General features: G+C 40.2%; 2 protein-coding genes across 2 annotated transcripts; one reads left to right on the top strand and one right to left on the bottom strand.

Moving 5' to 3' along the window:
- Positions 1–1,211: 1,211 nt before the first annotated feature.
- tmem151ba (transmembrane protein 151Ba) lies at positions 1,212–6,880 on the bottom strand. The gene is made up of 2 exons (XM_061051835.1): positions 6,119–6,880; positions 1,212–3,023 (listed from the first exon to the last, which is right to left on the bottom strand). The coding sequence occupies exons 1-2, from the start codon at positions 6,203–6,205 to the stop codon at positions 1,581–1,583; spliced, it is 1,530 nt and encodes a 509-aa protein (XP_060907818.1). The 5' UTR covers positions 6,206–6,880; the 3' UTR covers positions 1,212–1,580.
- Positions 6,881–10,941: 4,061 nt separating this feature from the next.
- On the top strand, positions 10,942–19,799 carry nfkbie (nuclear factor of kappa light polypeptide gene enhancer in B-cells inhibitor, epsilon). The gene is made up of 6 exons (XM_061051834.1): positions 10,942–11,492; positions 14,592–14,694; positions 16,305–16,515; positions 16,831–16,919; positions 17,732–17,980; positions 18,891–19,799. The coding sequence occupies exons 1-6, from the start codon at positions 11,176–11,178 to the stop codon at positions 18,957–18,959; spliced, it is 1,038 nt and encodes a 345-aa protein (XP_060907817.1). The 5' UTR covers positions 10,942–11,175; the 3' UTR covers positions 18,960–19,799.
- The last annotated feature ends 157 nt before the right edge of the window (positions 19,800–19,956 follow it).

The raw sequence follows: 19,956 nt of genomic DNA, 5'->3' as shown, positions 1-19,956 counted from the left end.
CATGAAGGCTGATTTGTACGTGAGTAACCCTTCTTGAATTGAGTCTGAGTTTTATTCAGTCAAGTCTTAGTCCATCCACATTAGTGAAGTGACAAGTTGGGTTGTGAGATTTTACAGCTTAAAATAGCTTATTAGTCACATTAGTAAGTTAATAAGAAAAGTTAATGCCTATCATGTTTTTTTAAACTTCTTACATTCCCTAACTCTCATCACTGCCTCCGTATTGTCACGCATGGCTTGACTGTTATATAAAATTCACCACAACTAAGACACTGCATGTTCTGATTTGAGAGGAAGTACTTTTTTAAAAAACTTCTTTAAAGTAACCCTGACATATTATTAAATGTGACACTATCAGTAGTGAATCCAGGCCTCTGCCTATTTGTAGCATCGTGGACGGCGAGCTCTGGCTGTCTCTCTGATATGCATCAGCAGCCGCTTCAGTCGGCTATACTTATGAGCTGTGTTATAACATGAGGAAGAAAAAGTAAAGGGCCAGATTCATTAAACCATGTGTATTTTAAACAATGATGGGATCAGATCACGTAGAATGATTTCACTATGTATACCACATGCTAGTGGAAGTGTAAATAAAAGTTGTTTTAATGGGGAGACGAGATGACTTCAGTGAGAAATAGCTCATGTTTTTCTGTAACAGTAAAACACTAGGCACTTCAATAACGAGGTAGGCTGCTTACAAATATTGCCAAATATGAAGTTAAATGCATCTCAAGATATAAACTGAATGCTCTAGTAACTGTGAGGTTTATTCTTTTTAAGCCAATTATACAAAATGCATGGTCTTCATTGTTGATTCAGTTGGAAGTTCTCCTGTCCTTTAGCCCATCAGGTACTAAATTATTCATCCACTGTGTTGCTATTTTTAGTAACCCAGGAAGTATAATGTCACGGCAACCAAACCGATATCTACTAAGTTGATATTTCAGCGTCCGCATCCGACATTTATTTTTAAAACCATAGAAATGTATTCCTTTTATATGAATTTCCAGGGAGCTTTGACTTTGTACACACGGACGTGAATCAGCCGGTCTTGAAAAGTTTTCATGCAGATGTTTTTGATTCTTTGTTACGTCTTCTTCACTTTATGAGAGCCATAAGATCCAAAAAAAAAAAAAAAAACTCTTGTCTTGTGAAATATACTTTCAAAAAGGAGGCTGTCCCATCGTAATTCGACTAATAATGTAATGACTCACTCTCCGTTTGGACTACTGCTGATTCAAACCCCCTATCAGACACTATAAAATGTTACTCATATCCTTGTAAATGGTCTGTGACTAAGATCTACAAATCTGGCTTTTACAGTAGGATGTGATTCCTCTAAGTTATATGACCTTTGTCCTTATGAATGTTGCATGACAGTGCATGAGTTTTTGGTAATTTATTCCTTTAAAGGCGCATTATATTTTAAACAACATGCTGGGATATGATCCAGTCCTGGTTGTGGTTGGAGACTGAGTTACCTCTGTTGAAAAAGGGGGAAGGAGAGGTCAGCCCAACCCTGGTCAATCTGTCCCTGTATCATTCTACTCCTCGCTCCGATTAGTCTGTACGGCTGTGGGTCATAGAGAGGTCTCTACACAGGAGCCGTTTCTGTGCAAGGAGCGGTGGTCGTGGTTGAGGCAGCCTTCGTTGCGGTGTACAATGAGCACAGGGAAGTACAGAGCGTCCTGATAGGCCGGGGGGTTCTCCTCACTGTTCGGATTTCCTGACAGACAGCGCGTGCTCTCTGTTGGGCAGGACTGCTCGTTCAAACTCCCGCTGCTCCGCCACAGGCAGCTCCGCCTGGAGCCGTACAGCCGACTCAGTGAGAAGCGGCTCGCGCTAAAGGGGATGCGAGGGCTCCCCGTGTTGCAGATGCTCAGGGCGCTACGGGAGAAGATGGAGGAGCTGCTGATGGCACGGTGGCAGCGCTCACAGTTCTGCCTGTAGCTTCCGTAGCCTCCACAAACAGAGTAGCTGTTACAGCTCCCAGAGAGCTGAGCCAGGTCCATGAGCACCGCCTCGGAGTAGCTGGGCACCAGCTGCTGGTTGGAGCGAATGTGCCACTCCAGCTCGGTGCTGTCGATGGTGTTGACTCGAGGGATGTGTCTGCAATATGGCCGCTCCTCAGAGGGTGTTGCTGGCACATAATCGAAGCCGAACAGCTTCTCTACGTGAAAGTGAACACATGCAGTGCGGTACTCCGTCAGCACACGCAGAGGCCAGGAGACGGTGAAAGCTGCTGCGGCCCAGAAAGTGGAGTTTAATCCATACCAGGGGAGGTGATCAGGGTCAGAAAAGGCAATCATATGCTCCTTAAAGTCTACATTCTTCAGGTGCATCCCCTCTCGAGCCTCCATGTAGTCATCCAGGCCCTCGTTCTCCGTGAAGAACCGAGCTCTCTGCGTCAGGTAGGAGTTCTCTGACTCAATGTTGGCAAAGCTAAAGCACTTGGTGAACCTCAGCCGGGTGATTGGGAAGCACTCAAGGCCCTGCAAGCTCTTCGAGATGTCTTTAGCCCCGCAGTTCCCATAGTCAAACTCCGCCTCAGCCACGTGGGTGTTGACTCGCTCGTGGTACACCTGCGTGGTAGTGTAGGCGTCTCCATTGCGGTAGCGCGTCACCTGCCTTGTCCTCCTGACATAATGGTAGCTGATGGCCTTCCACCAGATGCAGGGTGTAGCCTGCTGCATGCGCTGGATTCGCTCTGCCACACTCTCCACATCAACCCTGTACTGCAGCTCGTTCCTGGTGTAGCAGTGCCAGCACTCCACCAGGTAAACCACGTAGAGCATGACCAGGAAGGCCAAGGGGATGTAGATGTAGCCGTTGGAGCAGGGGCTGTCATGGTACATCATAGACTTTCCCTTGTAGGCGCTGTCGAAGGAGAGGCGCGTGACCTTGGTCACCTGGCACCAGGCCATCACCCCAACACAGCCGTACATCAGCAGGGTCAGCAGCAGACATTTCCAGTGAGTCTCCTGACAGAGGGATTTAGTCAGGGACTGTTTCTGAGGTCGCTGCTGCAAAGATGAGAATACAGAAATAAGTCAAGCAAAAAAAAACTTCCAACTTCAATTTACATTTCTGTCTAGGATAGTAATCAATCATAATCCTTAAAATGGTTACCTTGAACAATCGGGAAATATAATGTGTTATATTACCAAACTCAAATAGAAAACTAGGATTTATTGATGAACGCACGTCTGACCTAAATCTCTGAAGTTAGAAAACTTAAAAAGTACTTGCTCATGCATATAAAATATTTAGGGAAATTTTCTGCGTTGTAAGTGCTTTTGAATACTTTATGCATGAGCTGTGAGCCAATTTCATGTGTCCTGGTCTGTTCGTGTTATAATCAAAAGACTCAGCCACTGTTGCGACCAAAATGCAGTAAATGATCAACTGAAACCAAAGTTGAGGGAATATAGACACACATATTGAAGCATTGAGAGCTGACTGTGTGACTGTTTGTGTAGGTGTTCACAATGGGCTTGGGCTAGGTTTCCCATTTAATGTCAATCCAGCCAGAGAAAAAGCAGTCGTTTGACTCTGGCAAGCGGAAAGATGGGGCCATCTTTTGTCACCATGGGCTACAGTGAGCCTGAGCGACTGCATCAAGAGCAAGTCACGCCTTTTGGGAACACTGCCACACAAACCTGGCACACATCCAAAAGCCCCCGAAAGCATTTCTTATAGCAAAATTCATTCAAAAATTAGCATATGAGACACCGCACCAGGGTAGAGCTGTCAGTGTACAGACATAAAACATTTGAGACTGTAATTTAGCAGCACTGATTGAGTTAGAAAAAAAAAAGTGTTCCTGTTTATCTCTTACATCACAGCACCATAAGTCCTCCATAGTGACCACAACATTCAAACCACCAGCATCACTGCATTGATGTATTGACTTCAATATGTCAGCCCTGCTTCTCACACTGACACATGAGCATAAATAATAGATGTTTTCTCTCCATAATTATCTGCAGCACCTTGGTCACATGGTCCCCAAGTCCCTCGCCAACCCAAGGCTACACCCTGCGGGGGATAAAAGGGTTTAACATTGAAATTCTCCATTGAGATGAACCCACTGCAGAAGGACTATTTACTCAGATGCATCCTGTACACGCACCACCACTATAATCAATACCACATGACATACTTTGTGCCACATGTTACATTTTACAGCTTTGGTCAAAGCAGTAGGAACAAAATCTGAGTATTTGGGTAGAGGTAAAAAAAAAAAAATGGCTGAAATCCACTTTATTAAAAATTGCATTTTTATCCAGAGCAAATACAACGGTGTTTCTGAAAGTTATTTCATCAACACACGTGGCATTTTAATTTTAAAAAATCCAGCTTGAGATGAAAACTGAGCGGCTCATTCAGTTTAAGGACAGCAGAAGGAGGAGGAGGAAGTGACTCACCATGAACACACGGGTGGTTTTGATCACATCTTTGATTCATTAGAAAAGAAATGTATCTGGCGGTGTTGATGGGCATAAAAGACCTCTCATTAAGCATACAGGGCAAAAAACACCTCATGTGTTTGTCATGCAGGGACACCCGAAGAGAATAAAAAATAAAAAACGTGTTAACAAGTAGAAAATAAAAGAATGTAAAAAAAGTTCAAGAGGTTACACAAATATTAACTGAGCTTTTAGTTCTAAAACATGTTTCGTCAAATGGTGGAATAAAAGTACAATATTTAACATTGTAGCATTTAAATCTCTAAAATGGCCTGACCTGGGTTTTATATTTTGTTGCGTTGTTTACCTATAGTATCCCAGATGATTCCAACAATGTTATGAAAAATATTTTTTAAGCTAGTCGTGCAGTTTGTTCGATTGCCTTGCGACCAAATAGATAGATATAGATATCTAACAGCCATAATGATTGTTTAACTATAAAGACAACACATCCCATGATTCCCTGCTCCTCTAACATTATACCAAACCAAGTCTTTGGTTGCAGTGTTGAAGAAACAATTATAATCAGTACATGCTGTTAACTTAAAAACTGTATCTAACTTGGCCCTTTTCTTATTTGCATTCGACACGTCATGTGGTGTAAAATGATGGGTGAGGTTTCTGAGGATTAGTCACCTGGAGTCTCCGTTACCATTTCTGATACTTGGTTGCAGCAGTGCTTATTGTATTATACTGCCTCTTCACACAGAAGTGCAAGCAGTTACTATGCATGCCAAAAAAATCAAAGTCTACTAAATCAGAAAAGAACAAATCTCTATATCAAATTTAGGATTTTCAGGATACCAGCCTGCATGTTTATAATGAGATTTTACCTCAGATCAGTGTCTGTAAACCTTTATGGACTTGTATCACTATTGGACAAAACAGAATGGAAGAAAAGTGTTTTTTTTTATTCATGAAGGAGAAAAATAAATGGACTGAATAAACGATTCAGTCAGAAGCCCCAGTGCTGGAAAAGCTTTACAATTCATGAGACAAATGTGGCGCCTTGAACTAAGTGCCACTCAAGGACACTTTCTCTTGACATAATAAGACCAGCAAGATTATATAAAAACCCTCTTGTGTAATGGATATTCCACTTGTCCAACATGTTTGTAGAAGAGAAGAGAAGAGAACAAAAAACATATCATGAATTATCATAATTTACTCAGACAAAAAAGATCCCTGATGAATTCAATGTCTGGAGCAACAAAGCCACATATATAGAGACCGCCTTGTTATTGTCATAAACTCTCACTGTTACAGTAACAGTAATATTAGACAGTTGAATTTATCCTTGGGACCTGTTAAGAACCTCTCCCGGACACACAAAAGGTCCCTGAACCCCATTTTGGGAACCACTTGTCTACAGGGGAGACAAACAGGAATAGACCCATGCTCGTTCACACTCTCGAGTGCGCGCTTGGACGCACACTTTCATTTATTTATTCTGCATATTAGGACCATAAACACAGGGTGTAATCTCGTCCAAATCCAGAATAATTCACACCCTTTTTCTCCCAACTCTAATCTCTAAAATCGGATTATTACTGTGAGATTATCGGGATTCCGCTGTGATACCAATGAAATATGGCACAACCAATTAAAGAGGGATGCAGAAAATTAGCTTGTAAACAATGTGTCCTCACCTCCTCCCTGGGGCTGCTCGGCTCCTCTTCCTCGGGCACGGTGGTGGTGCTGCTTTCACTGGCGGTGGCAGCCGATGCTGGGGACATGATGACAGCGGTTCAGGAAGCGGGGCATGGATCTCAGGATGGGATGGGGGTTTTCCGAATCAGGGTGCAACATAAAGACAACGAGGAACCCTCTGCGCGTCATCCAAAACAAAGCAGCCCGGCCGGAGCCCGAATTAAAGCCCTGAAGAGATCCTTCATCCCGGGTCCTCCAGGTGGGCAGACGTCGCTGGGGTATCGCTCAGAGTAATCCAGTCATTGAGCCTCGGAAAAAAATAGATAGGACTCCTCCCGCGATGCAATGACAGGATGTTGGTGAGGAGAGCCGCAGGGGAGCTGTAGTACTCATAAGGAAAAGGCAAAGGCGTCAGTCAGTCAGCTCCTCTCCCTAGGCAGCGCTCATGGCAGCCAGTGAAGCTGTGAAGCAGGACAAAGACGACGGACAGCGGCACGTGTGAGCAGCCAGCACCGACACCACAATGTAAATAACACACACAAACCCACACGCACACACACACACACACACACACGCGCGCGCGCGCACACACACACACACACACACACACACACACACACACACACACACACGCATCCCTGTTCGAGTAAATCCCAACAGGACACAGAGGCGGGGCTGCACAGAGGAACCAACCCCTCTGCATCCCATTACATGCAGGACATTGTCTGCATGGACCAATTATGATAACGGTGTTAACATCCACTCAAAGAATACTGGACCATAAAACTGTGGAAGTGTTGGTTACACCAGAACTATACAGATAAATATGCATAAAAACTTAGAATTTTTAAATTACTGATTGATTATCACAAGATTTCAAACGTGTGAAATATGTGATGATCATGTTTACGTTGAGACTGTTTTAACAAAGCTTTGGGAGATTTAAACCTTTGAAATCATAATTATGTATTTTTGTGCAAAACAGCATTGAGGTATTTCATTACCTCACATTGCACATCATTAATCACAGACAGTGAAATGCACAGGAAATAACAGAGCCTGCACATCCCTTACGAGCATTTGTTTTGTTGACATGAATTATAGCGAAGTGAAATCATTGAAAGAATGAGTTTGTGTGGTTTGTTGCCTAACTGCCCCTCTACCATTTGGTCCTCTTCCAAACTTCACTATTCCAGTATCTTTCCTAACAGAGCTGTTCAAAATAAATCAGGACAGAAAAAGGTGAACAAAAACTTATAATAAATAGTAAGGGAATGAAAGGGAAGTTACATTCTGATCAGAAGGAAGCCCCGCAAGTAAATCATAAAATACCCCCAAAGAGATGTTTTTTTTTTCATTCATAAAGTGCATTGAGTATTTATCTATAACAAAGCGGGTTACAGAGGGTCCAGGTGGGGTACAGGTAATGTTTCCATGTCATCAATAAAAGGTCGCCAGATGATACATCATGTTTGTTGTCTAATGGCATTCTTTTTGTCATCTCTGATACCTATTTGAAAATAGAGAGGGGGATGAGCTATATCAGTGCATTTTCCAGAACTTTTGTTCAGATTCAGACTCTTCATATTTCCAAAAAGGTAGATTTTTGGATCTGGTGGTATTAGTGTTTTCTATTATTTTATGATCAGGTCTAAAGCACAGATTTAAGATTCTTGAATTATATCGGTGTAATTTCTGAGGGGTAAGAAAAGTAGTTTGAACATATAGCATTTACAATAGTAGACATAACCTACTGTTTTGACATAAATCAGACCATAAGTCTTCGTCTAAAGAAATACACAAATGATGTATATTTTGTTTTGGATATGTATTAATCAGTAATGACTATATCCAGCCAATAAACTGTCTTGATTGTTTAAAGGACTTTTTCAACCTTTGTCAGTTCAGGTTATTTCATTCTTTCCTCCTTTTTTCATTCAAAAAAGCTCTTAGTGGCAGATAACAAAAGACATGTTTATTTGATAGTGAGTATTTATCTTTTTTCTAAAGAATAAGATTGCTGCCAGTTCATAGAACATCATATGTTGAGTGTACATTTAAACACAGGATCCAATGCAGATGAGTGTCAGTGTGTTTTTTCTTCTTTCAGACGGTGTGGATGATTTTATCTGTGTACAAACAATGAAAGAAATTGAAATCTTACGATCTTAATAAACAATGTTAAACAAATCAGAATACTGTCAAGTTAGTTTCTATATTATGTGTTTAGGCATACATCATTAATGAATCCACTAACTTGACTCTAAATAGGAAGGGACTCTAACAAAGTGAATATTAAACAAAGTGTTATATTCAATGATCCATATACCCGCTGTAGCAGGTCAGCCTCGGTTTTGGATGGAGAAGAGGAAATGACAGACCAGAAAGGCATGGCTTTTGAAATGTTGGGGTTGTGGCTTAACCAGGTGTGACAAGGTCAGGTATAGTGATGCAGGTTGAGTGGAGACTTTTGATTGAACACTTTAAGCTACTCAAAGGACAATTCTCAAGGAGCCACATTCCTCTATCATGGTGTGGTGTTTTAGGTGATAGGTTATTATTCACTCCAATAATTGTTTGAATCTCGTGCCATGTTCCTATAAGATGGACAGGGAAAGGATGTTTGGTTTTTCTTTAAATCATTTCTAGATTCCATTTATGAATGAAATCACTTCACACCTCTTCATCGAGGTCATGCATTTCAATTTGTGTCCAGGAGGGGGCAAAGTTACAATCACATAAAGATGTAAAACCTTGGTACTTTTACCAAATGTTTTATTGAGGGTTTAAACAGATGGAAGACAAATAGGGAACATTTGAAATAGGTGCATTGTCCTTGGGGGTATATTCATTTTAATGCAGCTGACTCCCCAAAATAGAGTTAAAGGGTAGGTCCGATGACCTTTCCAGGTCACTTTCTTCCCAAACATCCGGAAGCTTTTCCTTAAAAAATCCTGGCATGCAAGCCCTTGTTTACATCCCACTGAATGGACATTGGACTGGACTGCTGGATTAAAGCAGTGTTGTAGTATGTTGACAGTAGATTACATGAATACACAAATAGTGGTTTGACAGCTGCAGTTATTGTTGCTTGAAAACATTATTTGTGGTAAAACTAGCTGTTTTTTGGAGGCCATTCTTTATTTTATGGGAGAAAAAACAAACAGACTTTAATATCACTGTTGAAACTGAAAATGCAGGAAAAGTAGAGTAGAGGCAATCTTGTTGCTGGTGACTGAGATAAATTATAATAAATACCTCAATCAATAGTCTAGCATCCGCAGCAGTATGGGAAACAATATGCGTGTTGTTATGTAATGCTGTATGTCAAAATGCAAACTGACATTTCAGTTGTTCCTAGACATGACAATATGTGAACCAAGTTCAGGTTTGGCAGCTTGTCGGGAAAGATAATTTTAGTTTCCTGCTAGTCAACCTTTAACAATAAGTAGTAAGCACTTCCTGTTATGACTTTAAAAACTGATTAATGTTGTTTTTGAAAATTGTTTACTGGGGGGGGGGGGGGGGGGGGGGGAATTAAAAGAGAAACTTGATGTGTTATTTGGCAAGGAAAAACTTGGCTGCTTTTATATTTGATTTATGTTTGAGACTTGACAGCATGCCTCAAGTTTTCTTTCGAATCTCACAAAGATTTAAACAAAATTAAAAAGTGTTTGCATGGTTTCACAGGTTGATTTTTTAATTGTAAAGCAAGTGTATCAAAATTACTTGGGCTAGTCATTGTAAAAACACTTAAAAAACTTGGTGAAATGTTTTAACAAGTGAACAATCTGATAATAAGAATTATTACGTTTTGTTACCTAGGCTATATATTATTGGTCTGCTTTGACACTCGTGTTTTGCAGGAATATTGTAAACAACGCAGTCAGAAAACTCACTCTACTGGAGAAACTACGCAATGACAACACTTCTATTTTTTTTTTTGCATTAAAAGTTTCGTAAAGAAGGTTTTCAAAAAAGGATTAGGATGGAAAACATAACCCAATTGATAAAATTAATGGCTGCAAAATGTATTGTAAAATGGTTAGGTGTGAATAAAAAGAGCATGTAAATATATTTAAATATATATATATATTTATGTAAATAACATATTTATATTTTCATTTCATTGTACAGTGTTCCCCTTGTTATTTTTTTTGTATTATATCTTTGCTTTAATACAGTGTATAACTTCTGTACAGTTTATTTTAATTTGCTTAGCTGTTAATACAACTTTTTTTTTTTACTTTTTTGTACTCTCTTTTTTTCTTACAATGCTATTCTATTTTATATATAATTTTAACCTTTTTGTAGAAGCTGACTCAGGGAGAAACGCACAAGAATTCCAATGTACCTGCACTGTCCTGTACCTGTGCGAATGGCAATAAACATCTATTCTATTCTAAATATCCCAAAAGCACACAGCTATAATAGAAACGCATTTCAGTTATTGTAATTTTATTCCGTTTTATTTTGGATATCATTTAACTGTCTCTGTGCTCTGTTACTGGGGCAACCCAGTGCTCTGTTACTGGGGCAACGTTCTTCCCGTAGTCTGGTTCGTGCGCGCGTGTGTTTGTGCACGCGCACTGGGGATTCCCCTCGTGACAACAACAGCTTCGCCTTTCATATGTCAGCTCTCCTCCGGCCTTATCGCATTTCACTGCTCACACGCTCTACGCCTGGAGCTCATGTTGTTACCGGATATGTAGACGACGACACTCCGCCTGTTTCCCCTCCCGTTTGTAACTACATTTAAAAAGTCCTGAAGTATCGAAGAATATTTATGAAAGTTTAAAAAGTTTCACAGTCGATCAAAGCGCCGCCGGACTGTCGTTGTGAGGTCACGTTTTTTTTTTTTTGTCGGGTTTGTGGCATGAAACGCGGCGGCTCACTCCTCCGGTTTCACAAAGGAGCGGTGGTTTCTTCAGGTGTCTTGTTGGCTAGACTCGGGAGTCCGGTCACATCACCGAGCACCGGGTGGCGTCAACACCCGTAAGTAGCTGTTAATTCCTCTGGGAAGGCGGGGAGGGGGAAATCCAGCGAGTCCACCACCATGGCGAGCAGCGACTGCAGGAAAGAAGACTCGCTGGAAGAGAACCGCACGGACTCGGGCATTGACTCGTACCGCTCCATGCTGAAGTCAGAGGAGCAGAGAGAGCCGAGCGGCGACTTCAGCGGGCCGAGGGACAAGTTCTCCACCGGAGAAGAGCGGCTGGATTCGGCCTACGGCTCCTCGTCCATCACGGTCGAGAGTCTGACGGAAATAGTCGGGGACTGCACTCTTTCCAGCACCAAGGATCAAGCACAGATCTCTGAACTCTCTGAACAGGAGGAGAACCTGCTCACAACTATCACTGAAGATGGAGACACGTACGTGGTCGCTCATTTATCAGATTTAAACAAACGTGTGCTTTATTGATTTGTCGTATCTGTTTGCATGCTGGTTTGGTGAAGTTCAAGCTCGTTGCCTTGCAGGTTTGTCAAAAAAAAAGTTTAGTTTAACTTTTTCCACTCAAAAGGTTTGCTTCAAAATATTCCCACACAGAACAACGTGAGACAGAGAGGCAGTTTGCATCTGTTTATCATCTTTCACAATCTATTTATCTTGAAATCCTCTTATTTTCTTAAATAGATAATTATGCTGATTAAAACGAGCACCATTTCACTTCAGCTTCTACCAATACTTATTTAAAGTAATGCTCATTTTATTCCTGGTTTATGTAAATCCCTTTTTTCGTCCTACCAGCAGTCGAAAACCCAAAGGTACTAAAATAACATGAAAGGGAAAAAAAAAAGAGAAACACAGCAAAACTTCACATGAGAAGCTTGAATAAGAGAATAATCGACCTTTATATGCCTTTTATTGCTTTAAAAAATGAGTAATTGAAAACCACTGTTGCTGTTTCTCTCCCATTGATAATTGATTAATCCACTGTTCAAGTACTCACACCCTTGCAAGCAACACAAGCTTAACTTTATTTCCTCCCGAGTTGCTGCACTCGGTTGGTTTGTGTTGCAAAAACATCCATAAATGGCAGCATATAGAGTCTGTAAATGAGCTCAACGTGAGGCCCAGTTTTTTTCCCATGGTGCTGGGTTTTGAAGGGGATTTCATTGGGTTGTGATACTACAGCTCCTTTTTTTAAAAATGAACTTTGTCCTTGTCATTAATGCGCACTGACTCCTGTGAGTCGTCTCTCAGTCAGAAAACAGAAGTGAAACAGATAGGGTTGGACTTCCCCATGCTGCATAGACAAAGCACATGCTGTGTGGACGCCTTTTGATCCAAGAAACTTGTTGATCAGGATGGGACAGTCAGTTTGTGTGTGTGTGCATATTTATGTTGTTGGATCCCAGTATGCATGAGCTGCTTTTCTTTTCTTTTACACAAGACATTAACTCTGAAAATGTCAGTTTCTTCTTTTTCTACCACAGTGGCTGTTTTTCTGCAGTTCAGTTCTCAGTTTGACTAAATGAAACTGCTGCTTTTAGCGCACAATACAAACACCTCAACCTCCACACACACACACACACACAGCATGAGCAACCCATGCAGACCTTCTTGTGACCCACTCATCTGGTCTTGCTCTGTCATCAAAACTGTTTTGACGTGAATAACAGGCATGCTAATGACTACTACAGTGATCCAACAATTTCTGTAGACTCCATTGTAGAGGTGTTGCTGCTTCTATGACCTCTTTTCACTTCCGCTTGCTGGTTGTCGGGGCCACATGGTTTCATTCTCACACCTTAACTAAAAGGTCCCAGGGAGGAGGAAAAGACACCTGAAACACAAGAGAGAGGAGTCATTCAAACATAATTCTCCCCCCCTGTGGGATTTTTAAATTCTTGTTCATTCAAGTCTTACTCAAACCAGGAAGTCCCTTTCACACCAAAGCGTTTCCTCAAAGGGTTGATTGATGGATAAATCTCATTAAACATGTTTTCATTTAAAAAGTGACGCCTCTATTTGGTCACACACTTATTCAGTTATTTTTAGTGCTGCAACTTTAGATGAATACATTTCTTGTTTCATCTCAATTGTTTGATTATATCAGTAAAAAATAAGGTCAAAGTAGTAGTCAAAGTTGTACAAAACCCAAACATAAATCCAGTTTATTAAAATGTTATGACAAATGGTATTAATAACTGGCAATAGAGCCATATTTTCTTTGAAAAACCCACAGAATCCTTATTACAATCCTGCAGTTACAGCTTTTTGCCAGAAGTGTCACCAGAAAATGAAACTACAATCTTAAGGCTCCCAAGAAACGGCTAGCAGAGTGCCATTTGATTCATATTCATATTCAGCCTTTGGTTTGTGTTAACTTTTGCTCTGAATAAGATGTTCCAAACAAAACCGCAGTCACGATGAGACTAAAAACTGTTAATAAAAAAAAGTCTATTTGAATCCCAAGAAGTTCATCTTTAAAAGTTTAACATTTGCAGTGTTTTCTAAAGAGTAACCTTTATGAAATATTGAATCTATTCAGTTACTGAAAAGGCAGTAACATCTCTATCTGTAGACAGGCCTCCGTAAAATCAATCACACAGTTCATTATAAATGATTACGTGAATGATGACTTCCCTGTTAATTTCTGCAGACTTGAATACCAACACAAGTGACAACCACATTGAATAGATAACACAATAAGTGTTTATTATCTTCAGACCTAATCAAAGTGTTTAATCGTTAGGCTGACACTTGGAGTTCACTCGTTCACAGCACAAAGCTGAATCAAATGTCTTTGCAGGGAGATTTTGTGGGAACTTTTGATCCCACTCTGTCTGTCTCTGAATAGTTCACTGACCTTTATTCTGAAAGACGAATCACTCATTGGTCTTTAAGAGAGCAAACTAACCACAGCGACAAACATTTTATGAAACACCCCTATGCTGCTGTTTTGTAACCAGAAATCCGTTACAGCTTTCAATATAAACTATGACATCTTGAAAATGTGACGCTAAGCTATTTTAAATCGGCTTCAGATAAGGCCCTGTCTGTGTTGCTCCAGGTTACTCTAAATAAAGCACAAATACTCACTTCCATTTCCTGCTTTTTGCACACATTTCTTTGCTACAACGCTGTTCTACTAAGGTTTTGAGGTTTGTGTGTTTTTGTTTGTGTTGTCAATGGGTTTAAACTAAAGCCTGAGGGGGCGTGCTTTTTTAAAAGGCCGCTTTAATTTGACTTAGAAATCTCAGAAAGCTATCTGCTCAAGAAATGTTAAAAAGGTCAATAACAATACCACAAAATCTGGCCATTTCAGCCCACTGAGTGTTATATTACTAGGTCGTCTCTTGAGATGACTACCCAGAAAAAATGTGATGCAACTTTTTCCTTCTTTGTTGAAATGCTGCCGTTTTTTTCTTTGGGTGTTGATTGCTCAATGGCAGATAAAGTAAGCCTGCAAGTTTTTGCAAGAAATAATGGATACACATTTTGATTTCTCTTTGCCACTCCTGTAGAATCCTGCACTTAGCAATCATCCATGAAGAGGAGTTCATTGCTCAAAAGTTGATAGAGATATTCCCAAGAGACGTGCTCGACATCCAAAACAACTTATACCAGGTGAGTACACAAACACATTTCAGCTTGTATGGGAAATTTTCTATCCTAAGTGACTTCCTCCTGATCTGTATCTCTATTGTGGAACCTGCTGCTTTAATTTTATTTCTGTTCTTCCAGAGAACTGTTGTTCCTCTTTATTTGCAGTCCGTCCTATCTCAGGGACGTCACTGTGGGTGGTTCTAGTGTTAGCTCATAAGGGACTTTGAATGGAAACTCCCCTCCTCTACCTCCTGTAGAAATAGAACCACAGGGAGCTGTGTGTATATCCTTGTGTGGATGTGGGTGGAGGCAGCAATCCAGAGCTCCAAGAATTTCAGACCAGAGTCTTGTTAGTGCAAGAAACTAGAGCAAAGACGGACAAAACTGTCAGATCTGTCAAAATGCAACATTGAAGTTAAGATTCAGCACTTCAGCTCAGCTAGCCCTACTACCACTTTGTTTGCCTAATTTCCATTTAGTAGTCATTCTGAGACCTCGCATTTGGATAAATTACAAAGAAAAATGATGTTTCCACCCTTGGAGATTTGCACACTTGTACAAAAAGTAGACAATGTTGCAGGGTTATGGTGTCACAGAGAGTCAGTGCAGTCTGACTTATGATGAATAAAATCCTAAAATGAATGCCTTCATAGAAAGAAGGAGAGGTTTCAAAGTCTGCACCCACATCGACCTCATTAGATCAGAATGCTGTGAAACCACAAGACTTGTTTTGGATAAAAAGGGAAACTTTCACTTTATCAACTGGTTCTCTGTAAGTGTCTTTATTCATGCAAGTAACCGACAGCTGAGTGCCACAGGTACACTGTCATAGGGGTGACATCAGGCATTCTGGGAAATGTAGAAATACAGAGGCTGTGTCCAAAATCACACAGTACTCACTATATAGGGAATGCATCATGTTTGTTTGTTTTTTGTGCTGAATGAGTGCACTATAAAGTCCGCACTACAGTGAATTTCCTAGGGGGAGTAAGGAATATTTATTGAGTGTGTAATTTCTGACACAACCAGAGACTCGAAAAGTCAGATGTGGAGTATTCAGTTTAAAATATAATACATCAAACGATAACTGCATATTCACATTTAATGCTCCAGTGAGGAGCTTTTAGCTGGCTATGAAACAGACTGAAATGAACAATTGTGCCTCTATATGATCCTCAAAAGTATGCAAGATCATCAACAGTGAAATTGATTAATTCTACATTTTATTTAAATAACCTAAAACCTCTGCCACAGGTGTCAGACGAGGCGATTGACAGCACGCTGCAGAAACAGTATTAGTTGACATTTACCACAGTAAAGATTCACAGTTTATGATACAGTTCACAACAGGAGGAGAGTTTTCTACAATAAACAACGCTACTTATGCATGTCGACGACCAGATCCACAAAGATATCATCATGCTTGGCCACAAGGGACGCCAAGTTGATGCAAAGTTAGATGAGCTTTAAGAGGCGCTTTTAAATGTGTTTGTTTTGCATCATAGATGAGTTTTCGATTATATATTTAAAAATGTTCCAGTTAACTAATACATTAAAGGATTGATGCTTGATTAAACCAGGGAAATAATGATTTAATTGCATCACAAATCTTTGTCTTTGGTGTTCCTCAGAGCCCTCTGCACCTGGCCACATACCTGAACCTTACCAAGGTGGTGAAGGGCCTGCTGGAGAAAGGGGCCAGTCTGGAGCTACAGGACCAGGATGGGAACACGGCGCTCCATGTGGCCTGCCAGCACGGGCAGACAGAGTGTGCCACTGAAATGACCCGAGAAGTTTCCTCGAGCAAATTGGCACCGGTCCTTGAAGTCCAGAACTGGAGAGGTGAGGACAAAAGACTAACTTCTGTACGGCCTCACCAGCTAACAATGCTTTGTTGATTAGAAGCATAACTGGATGTCTACATCATCTGTGTGTCATGTTTCAGCAGTTGAATCAAGTTTTTGTTTTCTGGTTCCACAGCTTTGTTTACAAATTTCTACATTTACAAAGGTAGCACAGATGTGGTGGGTTCACAAAACCAATCTGTTGTTGATCTGTTTCCTTGTGGTCTCAGTTTGATTTTGTCATTTGGGAAAAAAAACACTTTTAGTCAATGCAGTTTTTGATGAAACAAACAAACAAGATGTGTCCTTGCAGGTCTTGCCTGTCTCCACCTGGCTGCACTGAACAGACAACATCACATAATGACGCTCCTGATGAAAAAGGGAGCAGATTTAAACATACAGGTCAGTCTCTGAAATGAAACCTTAGTTTTCCACTTCAGTGTGAGTTTTTAGATTCTACTTAAAAAGAAAATGTATACTGGATCTGTCATCTCAGGGGATAAAAGGAGAAGATTTTTAGCCTTATGTAATTCTTAAATCTCCCAGATTTCTACCTGCAGCCATATCACCCTGACTCCCAGCTGCCAATCAAAAGATTTGAGCTACACGTCAAACATCATCTTTTTCAATGTGTTTTTCAAACTAATGATTAAAGGATGGGAAAACATCACAGTTCTTTTCTAGATGTAAGCAAGATGTGTTTCTCTCTGAGTCCGGTTGCTCTTCAGTATCCTTCATTGAATCCAGTGACGTTAACGTATTTATTATCACACTTGTTCCTTTTTAAACTTTGTTCATGGCGCCTGGCCTTATGTTGTGTTCCTGACTATAAATCTGCTGCACCTGTGCAACACTGATAGTGATATGAGCCGAGCCCAGGGCTTTCTGCGGGGAGACATAATTAGATATGAGATATGATTAGGCCGACCTCGCCTGCCGCTCTTAACTTTCTAATGATGGAAGAGATCATGGCAGTGAGTCCCGAAACTACCCCAGACATTCCTCTTAGTTTAAATCACCGACCAAACATACAGCTTAGCCTCACATCCATTTGAATTGTTTTAGTATTATAGGCTTGTATAATTCAAAATGATACATCAAAGAAATGTGCATACATGAGAAAAATGTTACAATTCACATTAAATCAACTTTTGCATGGCCATTGTGTTGCTCTGAAATTCCTCAATACTGTTTTCAATCTACACCCTTCACAGGAAGGAACCAGCGGCAAAACAGCTCTTCATCTCGCTGTAGAACTGCACGACATGACATCAGTGAAGCTTCTGCTCAGCAGGGGAGCCAATGTGGACGTAGCAATGTTTAACGGCTGCACGGCTCTACATCTCGCCGTCGGGAGACAGGACGCGGACATCGCCGACCTCCTCTGCCAGTCTGGCGCTGACACAATGCTACGGAACATGGAGGATGAGACGGCGCTAGATCTGGCCGACGGCAACGATGATGTAAGTTGTTGTAAATGACACATGAAGGTGCCAAATCAATGTAAACTACCGACAAAGACAAACATACATTATTATTATTCTGCAGTGCAGAGGTCCATTGTGTTTCAGCACATGTTCCTTTATCTCAATAAACATCGGCCACGCTTATTTTGTCTGCCCTATATTACAGCTCTTTTACAAATACTTTGATCCATTTTGTTTATATGAAGATTAAAATAATGTTTGTTAATTTAAGAACTTATCTCAATTTTTACAAAGTAGGTTTTTTAGTTAAAAAAAAAATGCACTCCTGCAGTTGTTGTTTTTCCTGTCGAGGCTGAACAAATTGGTGGCCTTGGACAACTACTGTAGTGTAGTGGAAGCTTCAAATGATGCAGATACAGATGTATTTAAAACCATAAGTGTTTACAAAAGAAATGAACGCGCTGCACGGACTTCTGCGTGTCGTCTCCACTTCATAACATCAAGCTAGCAACAACAACATTGCATTTTGCATTTCCTTCGACTTCAGAATAAAAGCACTTCATGTCGAAATCATTTACATTAGCAATGTTTCACACCTATTAGTTTAAATAATGTAAATAATATGTTTTGACATCTCATTATGAACCTCTTTAACTAACTGTCACATTTAACACAGCATTGTGTTACCTGTAACTTCACAACTACACTATATTAGCTCGAGTTTGCAGTCTCTCCTTTCACAGCTGTAATTCTAACTCATCAGTGCAGAGGATGTTAATGGACAAAAGAAAATGTCAAAAATTGCTTTTAAAACAATATGAGCTTCACTATTTGAGTTGTTATTCTGATCTTTGGCTTTTCACGTCCCTTTTCTTTCCATGATTTTTACGACAACAACTTGGTGTTAAAACTTGGAGTTTGATCTTTTATGTCCTTGTCTTTTTAGATCCTGGCTCTCTTTCCTTTTGATGACATCCAGATTTCTGGAAGGTCAGTGGTCGGTGTGAAGTTTTGAGCTGATTCACAGGCTGAAAAACAATCTCGAAATTGTCTGGAGCCTCACAACAGATGGAACTTTTGATCGTAAAAAACAAAAAAAGCTTAAAGGGCTGAAGTTTGAATAGTGCCTCTATTTGTTGTACATTCTGATTTGATGGTCTTTATATTTTATCTAGTCAAAGATGCACCCCATATATTTCTTACTGTCCTCTGACAATGAGAGAATGTTTGCTCAACTGAACACTGTTAAAAATAGTTTATAGTCGATGTTTTTGCTTGCCTCAGGAAGGGGTAGCAGAAAATCCACCTCAATGTGAGTGCCAAATCTTCTACCAACATGTTAAAGATCCATAAAGAAAAGTTCTACCTCTTCATTTCATTAACCTTGTTTTAATGGCTACAAATGGCCTTTAAACATTCAAATTGCTTTGTTTCATAGTTTCTCAAACTTTATCAGCAAATGTTTGCATCTGTATTGTAACATGTTCATGTCTCCTGAAGAGGTGGCCTTCTATAGAAGCCACAGACAAACTCTTTAAGAGTGACTCAATAGCAAAAGGAAATTGAAGCCAAACCTACTGTGTCCCAAAGAGACCTGCAACCTTTGACAAATATATGTTTTATAAAACTAATTTCCCTTACAGAATGTAATATATAATTCAATAATTGCAGCTTTATCTTTGTGATCTTTTTCTGTTTGTTTGCTTCTTAAAGTCATGAATAGGAATTCTCTATTTATCTAATCTTTTCCTTAATCTGCAGACATATCTGACTGTTCTTTGGTGTTTCATTACACTGCCTTTTCTAGTAAATAGAAGCAAGTTGTTTATTTTGTATTAAAAAGGAATTAAATAACTATGCTGCATTGTGTGCTCTTTTTCATGGTAAAGGAAATCAGTGATCAGGGACATTTGAAGTAATTTTAATTATGCATAAAAATAAGATATGCAAGAGTGGCAAGGAGTTACTGGATAGACAGCCGATCATAAATTACTGTCAAAAACAGGACTCTC

Source organism: Labrus mixtus, chromosome 12 (genome assembly GCF_963584025.1).
Source record: "Labrus mixtus chromosome 12, fLabMix1.1, whole genome shotgun sequence".
NCBI classification, from domain to species: domain Eukaryota; kingdom Metazoa; phylum Chordata; class Actinopteri; order Labriformes; family Labridae; genus Labrus; species Labrus mixtus.
This window is presented reverse-complemented; position numbering and strand designations above follow the sequence as displayed.